The sequence below is a fragment of the Salminus brasiliensis genome, chromosome 4 (assembly GCF_030463535.1).
Source record: "Salminus brasiliensis chromosome 4, fSalBra1.hap2, whole genome shotgun sequence".
In the NCBI taxonomy this organism is placed as follows: Eukaryota; Metazoa; Chordata; class Actinopteri; order Characiformes; family Bryconidae; genus Salminus; species Salminus brasiliensis.
In genome coordinates, this window is record NC_132881.1 from 31,953,367 (window position 1) to 31,971,791 (window position 18,425).

The 18,425-nt window shown below is 39.8% G+C and overlaps 2 protein-coding genes across 4 annotated transcripts in view; one reads left to right on the forward strand and one right to left on the reverse strand.

Annotated features, from left to right (window-relative positions):
* The window catches only part of zcchc24 (zinc finger, CCHC domain containing 24), a 36,512-nt gene extending 25,004 nt beyond the window's left edge, over positions 1–11,508 (forward strand). The window contains exons 3-4 of the mRNA XM_072678024.1: positions 5,171–5,335; positions 7,198–11,508. Of these exons, the coding sequence (XP_072534125.1) occupies positions 5,171–5,335; positions 7,198–7,311 (279 nt within the window). The 3' untranslated portion in view covers positions 7,312–11,508. The remainder of the gene's footprint in view (positions 1–5,170; positions 5,336–7,197) is intronic.
* A 2,500-nt stretch (positions 11,509–14,008) lies between these two features.
* ppifa (peptidylprolyl isomerase Fa) lies at positions 14,009–17,163 on the reverse strand. Of its 3 annotated transcripts, XR_011979595.1 has the most exons (7): positions 16,901–17,163; positions 16,648–16,678; positions 16,477–16,565; positions 15,781–15,877; positions 15,092–15,167; positions 14,715–14,983; positions 14,009–14,439 (listed from the first exon to the last, which is right to left on the reverse strand). XR_011979595.1 is itself a non-coding variant. In XM_072676955.1 (6 exons), exons 1-6 carry the CDS (start codon positions 17,039–17,041, stop codon positions 14,851–14,853), a joined length of 567 nt encoding a protein of 188 aa, XP_072533056.1. In that variant the 5' UTR covers positions 17,042–17,163; the 3' UTR covers positions 14,520–14,850. The 3 variants fall into 3 exon arrangements, 2 of the variants coding, with proteins under 2 accessions (XP_072533056.1, XP_072533057.1); XM_072676955.1 differs by lacking the exon at positions 14,009–14,439 and having other exon boundaries at positions 14,520–14,983; XM_072676956.1 differs by lacking the exon at positions 14,009–14,439 and having other exon boundaries at positions 14,520–14,983; positions 16,477–16,650; positions 16,901–16,939.
* Positions 17,164–18,425: the final 1,262 nt, after the last annotated feature.

The window sequence follows — 18,425 nt, forward strand, 5'->3', positions numbered from 1 at the left end:
AACAAAGCAACGTGTGTTGATGTGGCATATTTTGTTCATGTGCAACCAAAGGAAACTTTTGAATTAGGTAAATTCAAAGCAGGAGTGTTTTCAATACATCTGACAACAAAGAATAAAGGAATGTGTCAATCCATCTGTTTTTACTGCAAGATAATTTTATATTATGCAATGATTGTATTTAATCAAGTAATCAAGTTTAGGAGTAATCATGAGAACTCTACTGTTAACAGTATTTAACATGCAGTGTCACAGCACTATGACCTCTGTCCTCTGTGGGCCTAAGCCTTCAGCAGTGTGTGTTCTTTTTTGTCTTTGCATGCAGTCATCCAAAGAAAATGCCACAAAGGTGCTTTTAAAAAACTGTGTTTTTTTGGTTTAATATAAAATGGTTGTTAATTATCCAGAGGATTGTGCTAGCATTCTATACAGTGCTCTTTCTGTCCTATACACCCAGTATACATCCAACATTCCTCTGCTATTTGATCTAGAGACGTATCAATCATCTGACAGATCTCTTCCAATGATAATACACTGAATCGATTGTACTCAACAGTGAATGTTTCAGGTTAGCACTTTCCTCCGGCCCTCGTTTGCTAACCTATAGTCCTAATTCAAAGCAGATCAGTGGTTTTACGAGGGGGGTTAGTGTTTTCTCGTGTTATACCAGTGTGGAACCCATCTGCTTCTGATTTCCCCCCCCCCTTTTCAGTCCTGTAGGGCTTGATTGGAGGGCCCTCTCCAGCTGCGAGCGATGACTGCCGAGCTGTGGTATTTGTCCTGTTGCAGGGAGGTTGGCTCTGCTGCTGGATCCCAGCCCCCTTTGCTATCCTTGGGGAACACAGCTGGAGGGAGGAGGAGGGGGGGTGGTCAAATTGAATTCCCCTCTTTTACCTCTCTAGTGACTGTCACTGCATACATATCTCTAATGTCCGGAGTGACCAACGCTACAGAACTCCTGAGTGGGTTTTCTGTTACTCCTGCAGTTTTGTTTCGGAGAGAAAACTGAAGTACACTGACTGCAAAAGCAATGTGAATCTGTTTGGTCCATTAGATTAGTCTTAGTCAGTCGCAGTCTCATCCGCTTGTGTTCAATGAAAGTGCGTTTGTGGTGGGACATTCTTGCCAGTACTCTGTCTAAGTAAGTCTGTTCTAGAGGTGGATAGCAAGCTCTCAAAACTCCTTGTTATTTAAAAGGGGCTATGTCATGGCAAACTGAATGTCCTTGCTCTTTTCAAAAGAGTAGACGTACTTTGTAAACACTGATGAAGTCTCAAAATGTAAGGTTCAGTCTCTGGTCCTGAAGCTCTATATTTGTAAACTAAGTTGTAGAAACCAGTCTGTTTTGCCATGAAAATGAATGTATTTACATATTTGCCTGTGGAGCCTACAGCCGTTTAGTTTGTTCATTCACATTGAAGTTATAAAGAACGTTTCAGTCTGGACTGCTTTTTAAAATAAGCAAAACACAGGTTAGCCAATCAGGACACAGCTCATTTATCTACATCAGTCTTTTAGCAGCCTGCTCTACAAAGACACAGTAAGAAAAACTACATGTGTAATTCTAAGGGATAGGAGAGAGGTTAGAAAATGGTAATGTACCAATAAAGTATGATTGTTTTGGATATTAAAACCCACACAAATGTCATAAGGTGGCCTCAGGAAAAGAAACTATGAGAAAATGTAGGATATGGGATAAACAAATTCTGTCGCAGAAAAAAAAAACACTGACCTGAAACACACTCAAACAAACTAGTCATTATTGATGTATTTGACCGGTAGGCTATGACCATTTCGATGAGCTTTCTGTGTCTGTTTAAGCCCTCTGTGAAAGTAAGGCTGAAGTCTCTCAGCTTTTACAGCAATGCAGCAATGAGTTCAACTGTGTAAACATGCAACTAAAGTGCAGAGACTCTGGCATCAGTCTGTAATTCCACTTGTGGTGTTTGCTAGTGAAGTGTGCTCTGAAAAAAAATATTTTAAATTGTTGTTTTTGGAAAGCAGACTGTTCTGTTTGTGCTTCAGATGGTGGTAATATGTTTTGTGACAAATCTGTGATCACCAACAGTAATAATAAAACAAGCCATGCAAGTTCATGTGTTTGAGAGCATGGAATACAGTGTTTTAGCCTACTAATATAGTTGACCTGAATATTTCTCATTACTAATGTGTAGAAAATGAAGTATGTTTTAAACACATAAACCTCACCTAAATCTCCTTGTTTATATCAGCACTCTTTATATTCATTTTAGTTCTTTATAAAAAAAAAGTAACTTGCCTTTGTTAATAGCACAAAATGTAAATAAATACTGTAAATAGATCAAAACATGAAGTGGCAAAATTCTTTTGAGCAATAGTTGGTCAATTCCAGTCTTGGCTTTATCCTCATCGAACAGGTCCAGTGTCTCATCATGCCGATCAAACCAGCCCTCTCCTACATTCTCAATTAATCTGAAATCTATTAAAAACACAACCAAAATAGGTCAAGCTGCTGTAAACAGAATATCATGTGTGTCTTCTGGCAGAGGCCCAGGGCATTCTGCAGAGCGCTGATGCATAGATAGAGGCTTTTTTCACAGTGCCTCAGATTCTTAGCAATGCGATTAGTCAGAGTTGTGAATTTTCCAGGACTGCTGGTCAGATATCTCTCAGAGGGAAGCGCTAACTTGAGAAAACCTATCTAGTCTATCTATGTCTATTCATGTCCTTTGGAGTTGTATAGTAAAATAGAATATAATAATATTATCTACTAACTAACATGAGTTATTTATTATCACAACAAAACTAATCTGGAAACGAATCTTTAAGGAACATTATTATAATAGTAAGGAACTGCAGCTGCTGACAGATCCTTAAGAGTTAACCTTTAAAACTCTGTGATTTTTATTGCATCCTAAAAAATATTATTCAGTAAATTTATGAAAATAATTTTGGTTGGTGTGGCACAACAGATAGCACCACTACCTGCCAGTGAGCTACCGCACCACATGGGAGACTGAGGTTCGATTCCCGGTCTGGGTGACTATGCTGCACTACACCAATAAGAGTCCTTGGGCAAGACTCCTACCACTACATTGGCCCACCTCTGTAATACGAGTAACCTTGTAAGTCGCTCTCAATAAATACCAGAAATGTAAATGTAATTAAATGTAAGACCGGTGCCCTTGGCGGTTCTGTGGCGTTAAAGGAGTTAATATGTGATGTTAAGAAACAGGAAGACAAGGAAGCAATTAAGATTTTTATGTTTAGTTTCTGTTCTACTCTCAACAGGAGCCTGTAGTGTTAGAAGAGCACTTCAAGTCTAGCCATCAAGCTAGGTCATATTGTGTAACGTCATAGAGCAGGGCATTACAACACTGTCAGGACATTAACCAGAGATTTTAGTTACACCTAAAGCTTAATGAAGCTCAACAATGGAAAATATGAATCAAATGGGCTGAGGTCAGTTATGCTATGGGTTTTATTATTTTCCCTATCCTAGAGCTCCCCACCCACGCCAGTCCTAAAGTGGACTAGTGGCGCAGTCTTTAGCGTGACCTTGCGTCAGTCCGTTTCTGAAGTTTGGCGATGCAGCCAGAGCAAAGCTCAGAAGTCATGGTTTCCAGCTGCTGTCAACTAAGGAGATGGTTTGTTGACAGTGGTTGAGTCATATTGTTTAAGGTTGGGGAGGAGAGCCTATCGCATGCAGCATGTGTGTTGTGACGCATATTACTGGCTCTTTACACACACTGGAGCAGATGCTGATGATTTCACCTCTCATTACTCATGCGGGACCAAAGTAACATATCCACCCCTCTCATCCCTGCTGCAATCTGGAGCCAGCTTCAGGCTTCATTCTTTCTCCACAATGTGGCTCAAGCCCCAAGGACAAGAACTTTGATATGATAGATTTCACATGGGTAAAGCAGGGCCTCCGAAGATTTTTTTTCTCACCTGTTTGAAAAGCCATGCTTGTTCAGAGGGACTCAAGATGGGAAATATTTTCTGCCTGAGTGATTATGCCACTTTCTCTTTCTTGTTCGCTCTCTCTCTCTCACTCTCACACACACAGCCCATTTCCCACTCTTTAAGTCTCTTTTTAAAGACACGATTGAAAGGGAACATAATGATGCACACATGTTGAACTTCATTACCAGAACACATGCAGAGACCACACCACACTCATCTGTAAAGCCTTATTTTCACTCAAATAATGGAAATCTTTGGAAGTGCTCAGATTTAAGTGATGATTTGATATGTTCTGGGGCTGTTGCTGTGGTGTGCATTGCATGGATGACTTTTTTTTTGGATCACTTTAAACCATTTTAGTAAATACTGTTTTTTCTGGAGTCTACTGTTCTTAAACTGTTCTTAAATTGTTTTCTTGTAGACCCCAATTGGATTTGACAGGGCTCAATAAACTTGTTGTTTTCTAATTTTTAAGTTTGCTTTTGGCCTTCTTAGAATTTAAAGATCTACCATGGTGATGACATAAAGCTCTTATTTGTGACACACCAGGGGAAAATCTGAGTTTTCCCTTTTGTAGTTGTTGTGGCCTAGATATTGAATCCAGCATTGACTCACCATGTTGACACCACGCCCAAGTCTGTTTGAGAATAAATTCTTGTGTTAAAAAGCCCCTTAGTGCAAATGAAACAAATGCTTCCAATACCAACAAAGCCTTGGCTATACTTCATATAGCATGGTTTGTGCATCTTCTCATTGAACTGGTAATTAAAAGTTCTATAAAGCACTGCTCTTAGCATTTGTTTTTTATGAAACAAAATGCACTTTTTGCCCTGTACTGACCATTATATAGCGCATCGTCTGTAGAGTCATACTCACAGGCCATAAAACAAGTCCCTGGCCTAGCTTTGCTGTTTAATACAGTCTCCCAGGTTGCATTCAAAACATTACATTAGTGCTGCAGCATATGGACTGGGCTGCACTTATGAGAGCTCGCAGCTTGTTAAACAAGTCTTACTTGATTCTAACTGCACTGTGCCAAGAGCACAGGTGATAGTAATTCACTGAGGGAGGACAGAATCAGGTGACATAAATTCTTCCACTGTGGGCAGAGCTTCAGTCCAGACTTACTTTTTCATCCACTGTTGATCAGAGGAGCTTGATGATTTGATTGCTTGCAGACTTTAGCAGCAGACTTGACCCAACTGTACCTTCCATGCCGTTTCAGGCCCGACCCAAAGGTGAAGGACTGACACCCTATCAGGGGAAGAAGAGATGCTTCGGAGAGTACAAATGCCCCAAATGCAAAAGGAAGTGGATGAGTGGAAACTCCTGGGCCAACATGGGGCAGGAATGTATCAAGTGTCACATCAACGTGTATCCTCACAAACAGGTACAACACAGCTTTAATGATGTTCTCTAGATATCCAGATCAACATGTTCTGTGAAAGCCCATAATTGAGTTAGCATGTGTGTGTGTGTGTGTGTGTGTGTGTGTGTGTGTGTGTGAGAGAGAGAGAGAGAGAGAGAGAGAGAGAGAGAGAGAGAGAGAGAGAGACTAATGTTCAATCAAAAGCATATTTGTGTAATGTACACACAAACATTGTAGTCTTTAGAAACATTTTTGTGGTAGATGAAGCCCCATGGGCCTACCTTTGATACTTGATATCCAAAACGTGATACTGCTTTAACAGTGTGTTTCCTCTTCCAGGAAATACACATATGCAAGGCAGGAGAGGGACTGACTAAGAAAGAAAAAAAAAATACTCTTGCCTAGTCACACTAATCTCTGCACAAAGGCGCTGCAGGTTTCATTATTGCTAAAATTGACAACATGCCTCACACCAAAACCATGCTGCTGAACTGCTCTTAAGTTTAGTCCCAGTTCCAGACGTCTGAAGATGGACTTGAAAGAGTAAATATAGTAGCGCAAAGAAGGAAACATTCATTTCAATCATTGTCATTAAATGTGGCTGTAACATTCATGAGAAACCATCATTTGTTTGGAGGCAGCTGGTGGGAAATGCATGCTCTTTTCCATGATTATGTTGTGGTTAGCTCTTCTCTTGCAAGCAAATTCTTTGCCCTTTCAGCATCACCCACTTAACATATTTCCCCCAAGTCAGCATGTGAGATGTGCAGTACACCCCAGTGGATATCAAAGAGCCTCTATGGGTGCATAGCTGACTCCTGTTCTTGGAATCCAAGCATTCACATAAAGTAGATGTGTGTGTAGGGGTTTATTGTTTTCTCATGGTGGAAAGCTGTTACGACTTTAGCTCTAGAACTGCGAAGTGTTACACATCCCCAATAGTTCCTGTCGGGTGATTAAGTGAACGTGTCTTAGCAGTGGCCTTTGCCATGCTATCAAGTCAAATAGCCAGACCTGTGCCAGAAGCTCACTCTAAGCGCATTAGAGGGCTAACTGCCGCAAGCCCTGTTTCCATCAATCTCCAATTTAACGCCTTTCCCTGGGAGCCCGGCTGACATCTTTACAGTATGCGCAGACAAAAAACAGAGGTACAACGCAAGTCCCCCCAAAGCTTCCTGCTTGACTGAGCTTTTCTGTTGTTTGGCAGGAATTCCTTCCAGTTATTGAGCACATAGGCCAAATTCTTAATCCACAGTGGTATCCGATATTCCCTAATATTATCATTCACAAAGCCCTTCGCTCTTGAGCAAACACTCAGCCTAATGCTACATTGTCTCCTCCCAATGGCCTGTGTTAACCTGGTTTTCCGTATTTCATAAAGTACAGCTGAGACACACTGGAAAGAATAACAGGACCGTAAAAAGATCCTGCAACAACAATGGGTGGGAAAACAAATGATTGTAGAAGTATTGTTTGTGATCAACAGCCAAAAACGGCTGGCTCTCACAGCTATTCTCTGGGTCTTTTGCATAATTTCCAAGAATAAGATTCATCACCTCGATTGTCACGCTGGTTTGTAGGAATAAGCATACCAGAGAGATGGAATCCTGAAAGTATTTCCAATAGCTATGAACAGCTTTTTCAGCATATTTCTGAGATTGGAGTATATTATCTGATACCAGTCCTAAACAAATGTTTGACACACCCTGCTGATGGAGCCAGACTGTGGTTTGAGCTCTAAACTCACATGATGGTCCATAAGATCAGCCTTCAAGGCCTCGTTGCAGACGTTCTCAGTAGCTCTGGCCTTGGTCAAATATTGAGGCAAATGGCCAGCCTGAAATAAAAGCAAGTGTAATGACGAGCATCTTCCCTTCTTGCAGCGTCCTCTGGAGAAACCCGACGGCCTGGACGTCTCTGACCAGAGCAAGGAACACCCGCAGCACCTGTGTGAGAAGTGCAAAGTCCTGGGCTACTACTGCCGCCGTGTGCAATAAGGACCACGCAGGTCCCTGTCCACTCCTGCCTTCCTCTCCCTTTGCCCCTTCCCCTCTGACATACCCAGCAAGTGCTCCATGAAACAAATATGAGAAATATGTGCCAAAATATTAGTGTAAATATTGCTAGCTCTAAAATGGCCTTGTGTATCAACAGTATAGAACGGATTTGATTTATGTGTATAATTGACTAGTAAGTATATGTTTAGAAGTGTGTCACTGACAGTATTGATATCCATACCGGACACAATGGCTGACCTCAACATTGTGCTCTCTGACTGCGTGTTTACAGAATCTGTCTTCATTTTCCCTGCCAAGTGAACTACGTGGATGTGCTGAGTGGTATAAGTATTATATTAGTTCAGTCAGACAGGGCTGGCCTGTAGTGTGCCTTGCAGTATTCTTTGGGTCAACAGCACACCATTTTAACTGTGAATTAACAGGGGATATTGTACTTGTCGTCCCTAGCTTTTATGTTGCATATTTATTTGTATTGTTTTTATATCATCGTGCAATTGATTCAACTAAACTGGGATATTTACACCTGTGTGTTTGTGTGCACAGGGCCTGTCTAACCCCACCTCTTGCCATTAGAAACTACTGTAGGATAGAATTGTCTTGTATGAAATTCAGCAATATCAAGTTCCTGCTTTGAATATATATACTTGTGTGTTTTTGACATGCATATAAACTGCAAGGCTAAAGCAATCAGCTGGCTTAAAGGAAGTTAGCGTCTCCATATAGAACATCAACATCTTATGCAACAGTGTTAGTCATCTGCACAGTAGCCTATTGGATGATAATAAAAAAACAACAGGTTGGAATTCCTCACAAGACCACAAGAGCACAGCCAGCTGGGACAAACGCCTCAGTTTGTCTCGGGATAGAACCTGCGTTGAATTTACATATTTTCTTATCTTCATGCACCAATTGTTTTATTTGTATGCCGCTATATTTTAGATGACATGATGGTTAAGGCCTAAGTGTATCTATGCAATTCTACATTGGCCATTAGCTTGAGTGCTTGAACTTTGTTGTGTATGAGTAGCATTTATTAGTGGACTTAATAGCATTTATTTCTTTGATGTGTTTTTAAAAAATGGCTCGAAAAAAATATGTAATTTTTCAAATACTTGGTCTAAACGATTCCTTGCAAATTATGTGGCCTTATTTTGATATTTATAGAGTATTTAGAGGTGTTTAGATGCCTTGTGACATCACAAGAATATGCCTTGTGACATCACAAAAACAATATGTAATCTTCTCCAAGAAAGATTTATCACACCACAGCTGTATAGAAGCTTTGCTGTTAATGTACATTTCTGAATTGCCAACACAACTGACAAACGATGGATTTAATCCCATCAAAGCTGTGATTTCTGTTAGGAAAGAATGACCTGTCTAGGAGCAGAGGAGGAAACAGTTGGCTGAAATGTGAGAAAAGGACAAAGTATGTTATGTTGAAAAGTCTTTGGCAAGGTCTGAAACTGACAGGATGTGGTTTTGGGAGCAGTTGGGCATAGGACACAGGACATATTGGAAGTGTTTGAGGAATGTAGTATAATGCCGAGAAAGATAGAAAACATTTATTTGAGAGATATGAAGATTATTGAAGGATATACTGTAGTTTACCTCTCAGCCTGCACGATTCGCTCTTGTACTCTTGTACTCATACTATTGGTCACCTTTGACTGTGATCAAAGAGCATTTAATATTTTATAACATTTAAATGTAGCTTTATTTTGTATAACAGAGATCATTTGTGGACACGTTCGTAAGCATTTGCTGACAGAAGTTGTTGAGGGCAGAATATTGTCTTGTCGAAGTTGTAAACCTAGATGTACATATAAAGTAAAAGATGTTTCTTGGTATATAGAATATGTGTATAATTGTTTACTAAACGTTGGAAGTCATAACCTCATATATTTTATGTCGTCTGAACTTACTTGTATGTTTCCTGATTTGTAGAGACAAACTATTTGATACTCTCAGAAGCAAACTGTACCTGAAGGGAGAAGTCCAAAATGCTTTATATGATGTGAAACGCTGGGATTTTGGTAGGTAGTGTCTCATGCTGGTCTAAGATGTGAATTGATGGGGCGGCAATATAACGAACCCATTAGCACTGAAAACAGAGAACCAACTAATATTCCCCTCCCTTCATTAGGAGCTGTGGATGCATTAGGTTTGATTTCCTGATGCTAAATCCGATCAGACTATGGTCTGTTGCTGAGGAATCAGCAGTGAGCTAGAAATGAGATCAGTCTCACAAAATGGCTCTCCGCAAAGCAGGTCATCCTGTTTTCTAGTAGAGCTCCTTCATTACTCAATAAATGTAGTTTTACTGTGGACTGTTGTTGCTAATAGCTCCTCTGTGCACACGTTGTTACACGCCAAGTTTCACTTCCAGCCTCATTTAGGATGGAAGAAGTTATACTGTGTTTTGATTTACACCGTTGTAGGAAATCAGCCAGAGGCTGTTTTTCTCAGTAAAAAAGCAATGTGTAGCTTCAGTGCAATGGCTGCCCATTCTTAAAAGCTTAACACGGAACTGTCTCCCTACATCACTGGGATCAATTGTAAACAATTGTTTGTAGCCTTAATGTGTGAGCAAAAAATAAAAACCACAAAGCTATACTGCTAAATAGTGGTTCCCTATGAACTAGCAGTAGCATAGTGAACATCTACTCGTCTGCATCCTTTCAGTGGGCTGAGGAGGAGTGGGATGTTCCAGCTCAGCTTGTTTCTAACATTTAAAAGAAGAACAGATTGCTACAGCTGAGATGATCTTAATGATGATGATGATGATGATGATGATTTACTTGTTAGCCTTACCTTTGGAGGTGTTTTAGCATAAGCCCTGTGATGTGCTAGTTCTGCTCCAACAGCCAGAGGCCTGGAGCGATTGGAGGTAGCGATAGTGTACATGCATTTGCAATACAAGTGCTTTCGCGCATGTGTTTGTCTTGAATTACGTATACTTGACTTTTATAGCTCACTTTCAGTGTAAACTTATTTTCTATGAAAGATATGTGTATTTTGGAAACCAGTATAGATGTTGAAAATTTTGCAATTTGAAATTGGATGCGATTTTGTTTTCCCTTTCAAAGATACAGTTCTGTGTTTGTTTTGTGTATATATTCGACGGCCATCATTTTCAAGTTAGCTATGTTGAAATGTTGTGATGCAATATTAAAATTGTTTTTTTTTTTTGTTTTTTTTAAAAAGGGCAGATTGCTGAGATGCAAAAGAGCTGGGAGTTTTTACGTTGTTTTACAATGATCTTAGGTTGTATCCTACAGAAATATTTATGGAAGGTCTTTCTGCAGTTTCTTCTTTTTTGTATAAAATGCAACAGAACTACACTATGAAGGAAATATTGATGTCTACATAGAATATTATTGGTTGGTACATAATTCTTATGCCCTTACAAGCCATTTTATTTGTGTTTTGTTATCTTAGATATTATCACAGTAACTTTACCCATTACAAGTGCTTTAAATATGCCTCTGAAAATCACAGCGTGTGTCTGCTGAATAGCACAGATGTTCGGAATAGCAGTTCTAGGAAAGCAATAACGTAACAGTGAAAGTTTAATGTAAAAGAAACAGAAAAGAAACTGACTCACACCACTGTAAGTCAAACTGTATCAAACTGTGAGCTCGAGTTTTTCAATGTCACCAGTCAAAGAATAGTTACGAAGTTTGTTTTCTTCATCTTTATGCAATTGAGATCACTTACATAATTATGTGAGACAAAGAACTGTAGTTGAGTTTGCATGTGCATGTGTTTTAACTGATTTAAAAAGTATACGTTTGTGCAATGTATTATTTAATAATAGCTCATGTAATTTCTCCGAAATGTCTTTCATAGAGTTCACCCGACTAATAACTGATTGTTACAATTAAATGCCTTTATTCACTACTAGGGTATACCAATTAATACATATTTACTGAATGTATTGATGATTCTCTCATTAGATACTCATGTTTATGTTCCTGTTCGTAATGTCTGTAACATATTTGAGATCATACTGAATTGGACAGAGCAACAGAGGGGGTTGATAAAGGAAAAAAAAGTGTACAACTCTGTTGCTCAACGTCCATGAAACGGCATTCCGATATGTGCCTTATTAGTTAGGAAAACTGAATTCTTTGTGCTTTTAGGAGTTTGTTGAATTAAAATATTGAAACTAAACTCAGCTTGTCTTCTCTAGTCTTTCTGTCGTGCAGCCGAATTCCTCTTTCTCTTCTGTTTTAGACAGCTATACTGTAGATGAGATGTTTCAAGAGTTCAGCATATGTGTTGGCCCTCTCTGAGAATTGGGTAACTCGCATCATCTCAGATCTTCCACTTGGGAGGCAGTATGGTCTTGATTAATTACTCAGATACGGTCCGAGGGAGTGATGCTTGTGTAATAGAAATCCAAGTGTAAAGCCTCAGGAATGGCTGTCATTTTGGTATCAGGTTCATGTATTGCTGAAAGCACCATAGAAGAGATTTTCTTTAGATCATACTTTCAAAGCCCATCACTGAAGCCCACTTATTTTATCTTTACTATACAGCACATGCTAAAGAAGACAGATGTGTTGAGTTTTTTAACAGTCATCTAATTGCTTGTAATGATTGTAAACATGTGAGTGCTACATGAGAACGTTAGACCTTGGCAACGGCATTGCCTTTCCTCTTAGAGCCAAGTTTCCGTAATTGGGCTACATATTCCAAATCACTAAAACTTCACAAGAGGGTGGAGGCCCAAATTATATGAAGTTTGTTACAACAATGCAGACTTAAACCGAACGGGATTGAGCAGGTCTCTATGGCAACCCTGTAATCGGAGAAGTCAAGCAAATGTTGTGACCTCAGCCTGCATATGGTTTCATTTAGCAAAAGGACTGGTTTTCCACAAAAGGTTCATAATTTACTTTCATAAAGCATTACTGTGATAAGCTACACCTCTACCTCCAGCTCCATACCAGCTCCACAGTGCTGGTGTCTGTGCAGTGTAGACTAGTTGGCAGTTATTGGGATGGGGATGTTGGCCTGCAGGCCGTGCAGAATAAGCCAATCTGTGCCGAAGGTGGAGAAGCTTCATGGCCACAGGTGTGATGTCACATCCTGTTCTAAGGGACAGGAAGTCTTGTCTAAAAAAAGCTTTGGCATCAATCTCAGGAAACTTTTAAAAAGCATGGAAGAAAACCAAACGAACAGTTCAGAAATGATGGCAAGGGCGCAATTCCTAATTCAAGACACACAACACACAAACAGTCGTGAAAAAATGAGAACGCCAGTAAAAACTTTTTTTCTTTTTTTAACATATTTAAACTTTTTTTGATTATTTGATTTTCATTTGAACAATATTGACAGATGGATGTGAAGAAAGCTGAGGTATTTTAAAAAGTGTTATGTAAGTAACAGAAGTGCAATTTTAAGGTTAGAAAATAAAAACACATTTTGAGATCTGAAGAGCGCCCTGAGGCCCCTCAGAAAGAAGGTTGTAGATGCATACAAGTCTGTAATCTTTTTTTTAATAATATATAGATAATTAATTCAGTGGTGCTGAAAGATCAGAGGCCACTTAACTTTCTGTTAATGATCATGACTGACTACAGCTGGTAGCTTCTCCGAGCCTGCATAAAAATGGGTTGTCCAACGTAGTACAATGAGAAATTAGTATTAAATATTAGACCTGTAAAGATCACATCTGAGAAGCATCAAATCTCAAAGCTATTTCTAATCAACTTCAGAATTCAAGAAAATCAATTCTAACAACTATACAGAGATATAAGCTATTGGAACGTGAACTCTTTGCCATGGTTGAGAAGAAGAGCCTCACGGTCACCCTTAACTGAGAGAAAAATGGTTTAAATGGTCAGAAGCAACCCAATAACCACTCAAGCACAGGCCTGCAATTAACAAGGCCAATGACTGAGGCTGCTGTCCAAACAAGAAGCCTCTGCTGCAAAATCGGCACCTTCAATCTCTACAGAGTCAAGTTTGCAGCTGCCCACATGAGCATCAAAAAAAGCTTGGTCAGTTAAGATGTCCTGGGCCATTTTTTGCTGCCAGTAGAACTGGTATACTGCATCCACACAAGTGGATGGAATAATGATAACCTGAAACCATCAGCTAGACAACTGAAACCCCAAACACACAAAAGAAGGGTTTATGGAGTGAATGAAGCAGACTAGCATTAAGCTTTGGGAATGGTCCTCCCAAAGTCCTGACTTCAACCCTATTGAAAATATGTGGACTGTTCTTAAAAGGTGGGTCTGTGCCAGGAAACCAACACATTTCACTGAATGCTATTATTTATCCAACCCAAATCCTGTGCTGGATAAGGCATGTTTAACCCAGCATTTGGTGTGCTGTATGTACATATTTGACCCTGTGTTTATTTTAAACAAACTTCTGCACAAAAGTCTCCCATTCTCTTGTTTCATGTATGCTGTACACTCTTTCTGCCCCAGAAAAGAACAGTTCAAGGACATCACTGAAAGCCAAATATTGCCATGACATTCAGTATATGTGTATGTAAACACACACTATGTATGTATAGAATGTAGCGATTGGGTTGTAGCCCTCATCTGGAAAACAGACTTTTTAGCCATTAAAAACTTAACCATGAGTACAGGATACAAATATCCTGAAAGGAATTTCTCATGACGACCAGCTTCATATACATTTCAGTTTATTTTAAATACCTCCTGGAAATTCCTTACAGAAATCTCAAGAAATATACAAATGCACATTGTATTGTATTCCCAAAACAAACAAAAAATACAAACGTTTGTGATTTAGCATGCATGTCAGAGAGAGTGCTTACCTAGTAAGCATAAAACCCTGAAACAAACTTCCTTACAGAGTGCTAAAAGGCCCATAGAGGTATAATATTCACTGAAATTAAAAAGACAAAAGTATTGGGACACATACAAGCGTTTTTAATGACATGCCATTCTGAATCCACATGCATTTATATGGAGTTGAACTGGAACTCCTTAGTTACTGAGCAGAATGTTGGTGACCTTTATGCATTATGTGCCTCAGCACAGTCTGCCACTTCGTAGCGGAGTTCCTGTGGTGTCTAAACGCTCCCACTTTTCAGTAATTCCACTCTCAGAAATATATCTAGGACGAAAAGAAATTTTCAGAATTTACTTGGCATGCTATTATAGTACCACACTGGAATTCAGTGAACTCTTTAGTTCATTACTAACTAAGGGTTTGATTTTACACTCCTGTGGACCTGTACACTAAATGAAACACCTGAATTTACTGATTAGGAGGAGTGTCCCAATACTTTTGCTCATATAGTCTACCTTAAACCAAAGCAAATCTTTCATCATATGCAATTGCATGCACATGCTTTTTTGTCCATTATATTAAACTAATTAATCATTCACCTGTGTGGAGACCAAAACAACACTTCTGCAGTGGATTAGCTGGACGAGGTGTTAGATTCGGGTTGGTGGTGAAATCTTCAGGAAGGCAGATTTTCAGGAGTAGGGTTGGTGACCACTGGTATTGAGGAATGTATTATTAAAGCTCTCCACAGTCTGTGATGACAATCTTCTTAACTGTTCCTCCATCATGCAAACCATAGGACTCCATTACAGTCACGGTCTCCATGCCTTCTTTTACATGTCCAAACACAACATGTTTGTCATCAAGCCTGAGAAAGAAAAAAAAAAAATATATATATATATATATAAATAAAACTGATCCAGAACCAGCAGGACTTTTTTTTACTGCCTTTGTGCATACAGCCCTACAGACACACCATTCAGTTTTGGCTGTGCAGATGAAAAACTGAGATCCGTTGGTGTTTGGTCCAGAGTTTGCCATTGACAGCACACCTGTGAAGAGCAAGATGAACAAACATTAGGTGTCAGTTGTACATGTAGATGTCTGTAGATGTTCTACTAAGATGCAAGTCGGTTCTCATGTCAGTTTGTACACTTCAGTAAATGTGATATGATTTAGGGGCCACATGGTAATCAGAATCTCCACAACAATGGGCTGAATGTAAAGAAAAGCAGAGACCCCAAACACCAGAGCAGTCTGCAGCGCTGCATGAGGGCACACATCTGGATCGGGTAAGTTATGGTTCTCGACTATAATTACATCCAGGCCGGTATTACACAACCCGACACTATTTGGCCATATCAATCTATCAAAAGGGTTTGTTGGTTTAGGAACCCCCTGGCACCAGAAATGCACTATGATACATTGATGTTGACTTGCTCGGAAAGTAGGTCATTTGTTTGTGGATTACAAAATCTCTGCTCCTCACTGCTGCGGCCCTCGCCACCACCTAGTGGTCTATCGCAGAAGTAAAAGTACCAGTACACTCATGAACCACTTACAATCCCATGCGCTCATAACCACTAATAAAAAGTGTGGACCATAATTCATAATGAACCATGGTAGCTCTGAACCTTCGTTACAGTAGAAAGGATGTTACATCACCTGGCCCAGTGTGTTTCAACTTGAAGTTCTCATCCTTGAATTTCTTCCCATAAATAGATTTTCCACCAGTGCCATTATGGTGTGTGAAATCTCCACCCTGCAAAAACAACCGGTCACTCTCTGCTGGCAAGTCAGTACAACTAATATCAAACCAGGCATCCATGTACAGTCTGCTGATGAGCAGCATATCGTGGCTGTCAAGCAAAAATCTTTGACTTAAACTTTTTAAGAGAGGAAAAACACCTTTAGAGCTTTCAATGGAAGTCAATGTAAAAAGACTGAATCCATTTTTAAATCAGTGATTTTGGTTCATTCATCATGAGATGCCTACAATGAAAAGGCCAGTTCCAAATTATGTCAAAACAGTAAAAAAATATATAGTATATATATATATATATATATATATATATATATATATATATATAGTATTTATATAGTATATATATATATATATATATATATATATATATATATATATATATATATATATATAGTTTAAGTTTCCATCAATCTTGATAGACATTAAGGTATTACACTGGATATAAGCAAAACAGTGCCAGTGCAAGTGTGGGCCCTAATAGGCATCCAACTTTGGAGACCCTCTGGACAACCCAGTTACACTGATCTTAATGCAAGAAAAGAAAATGAAGCAAGGTTCTGATCTAACATCTGTTAAAGTGTTCAACTTATCCATACCTGACACATGAACTCAGGAATGATTCTGTGGAAAACCGAGCCTTTATAACCGAAGCCATGCTCTCCTGTACAGAGTGCCCTGAAGTTCTCTGAAAGACCAAACCCATTAAATCCTTCATTTTGCTGGTTTTGGTCACTGGATCAGTTCCCATGAAACACATCTGGACTTACCTGCTGTTTTGGGAACAACGTCTGCATTAAGCTGTATGAAAAAAGAGCAAACACACACTTTACACACACTGTACGCTCACACTAACATCCACACACACTTCCCACGTGAGACTAAAGGAGGGGAAGTCTAACAGGCGGATACGGGAGTAGATTGATAGTCTTACACAGGGCTGCTTCAGACCAGTTTAGCTAACCAACACAGATATGAAGCCCTGACCAATTTCCTGCTGATCTGCTTAAAGCTTCATCTTACTTCAATAACGATCCTTCCAATAAACTCTCCGTCCGCTGCGACGTCCAAAAACACAACACGGTTTTTAGGGGGTCCTGAGAGAAGTCTGCTGGCAGCAATGCCGACTGAGCAATATTTCAAACGGTTTTTTATTTGTAACATTGCGGCACGAATGGTTTAAAACCAAGCCCTGAACGATGGACAGTGTGAAAGTGGACAAGGGAAAGATCTGCCCAAGGTGAAATGTATGTGTTTACCAAACGCGGCCATTGCCGCCATGTGACCCTGTTTTCTCAGAGCTGAAGGAAAACCAGCAGCGCCCCCTTGTGGCCGGTTGTATTAAGTCATTGTGCTGCGAGTGGTGAAATTATTAAAGTGCCAAGCTCTCAGAAAGCATGATAATTTTAATCATGTGTTTTAAATATAAATATTTTTAAAAGCCTTAAAAAAAGCTTGTGTAAGACTTTTTATCAAAACTTTTTTTTTTTTATATTTTGACTTGTCAATATCATATTCCACATACTCCTAAAGATTTAGACGAGGGTGCACACAACCAATACATCACCCTCCGGCACACACTGGCTTTAAAATGTCAGTGTAACAAAGATTGGGTTAACTAGTTCCTAAGTGAGTGACAACACAAAAGTATTGGGACACTTGTTCAGTCATTGTTTCTTCCGAAATCAGGGGTATTGAATGTTTTCTGCTTTCGCTTTGAGGATCTGATTCAGCATTCAAGTTGGATGACCACAGCCCCACTTCATCCTCAGCTCAGCCCAAAAGTACTGGATGGAGTACCAGCATTCCAGAGAACACAGTACCACAGCTCCACAGCTCAGTGCTGGGAGGCTCTATACCCCTCTGGCCCTCGCCTGGCTTAGACACAGTGTCTACAGATTCATGTTTATCTGCTTGAGATGTTCCTATTCTATTGGCAGTACTTCTCTACAGGGACTAGACAAGCTGTGTGTGATTGTACATCTGAGTCAGCAATGGCTGCAACTTAAAGTAGCTGAATGCAGTCATTAGAAGAGGTGTCTATAAACATTTGGACACACAGTGCACCTTGTAAATTTGGAAAGTGAATTATATAAATTCAGCATTTTATTCAGAGGGTAATGTGTGTATGAGCTAAATGAGGGTATGTACATTGCTTGTTCAGCAGATCTTTCATGGTGGTTCACGACACTTTTACCTCTGTGGGAGAGTTCCAGGGAAAATGGGAGGGTTGACCGGTATGGGCAAAGCTTAGAGAAGCAGACTCTGGACCGCATAGTCACTGGTTTGATTCCCAGGACAGGCGGAAGGTGAGGGTGGGGGGAATGAAGAAACAGGGCCTTCTTCTCCCTCAACTAAGGCTCAACTCTTGAGCTGCAGGCCCAAGCCTGTGTTCTCACTGCACTAATTACTATAGTGTGAGATTAGGTGGTTAGGTGTGGAGGTTGAATTTCATTGTGTTGTGTAAACTGTGTTTCTAAGTCATGTGTAACTTCGCTGTGGGCACAGACACTGCTACACTACATGAACAAAAGTATTGGGACACCTG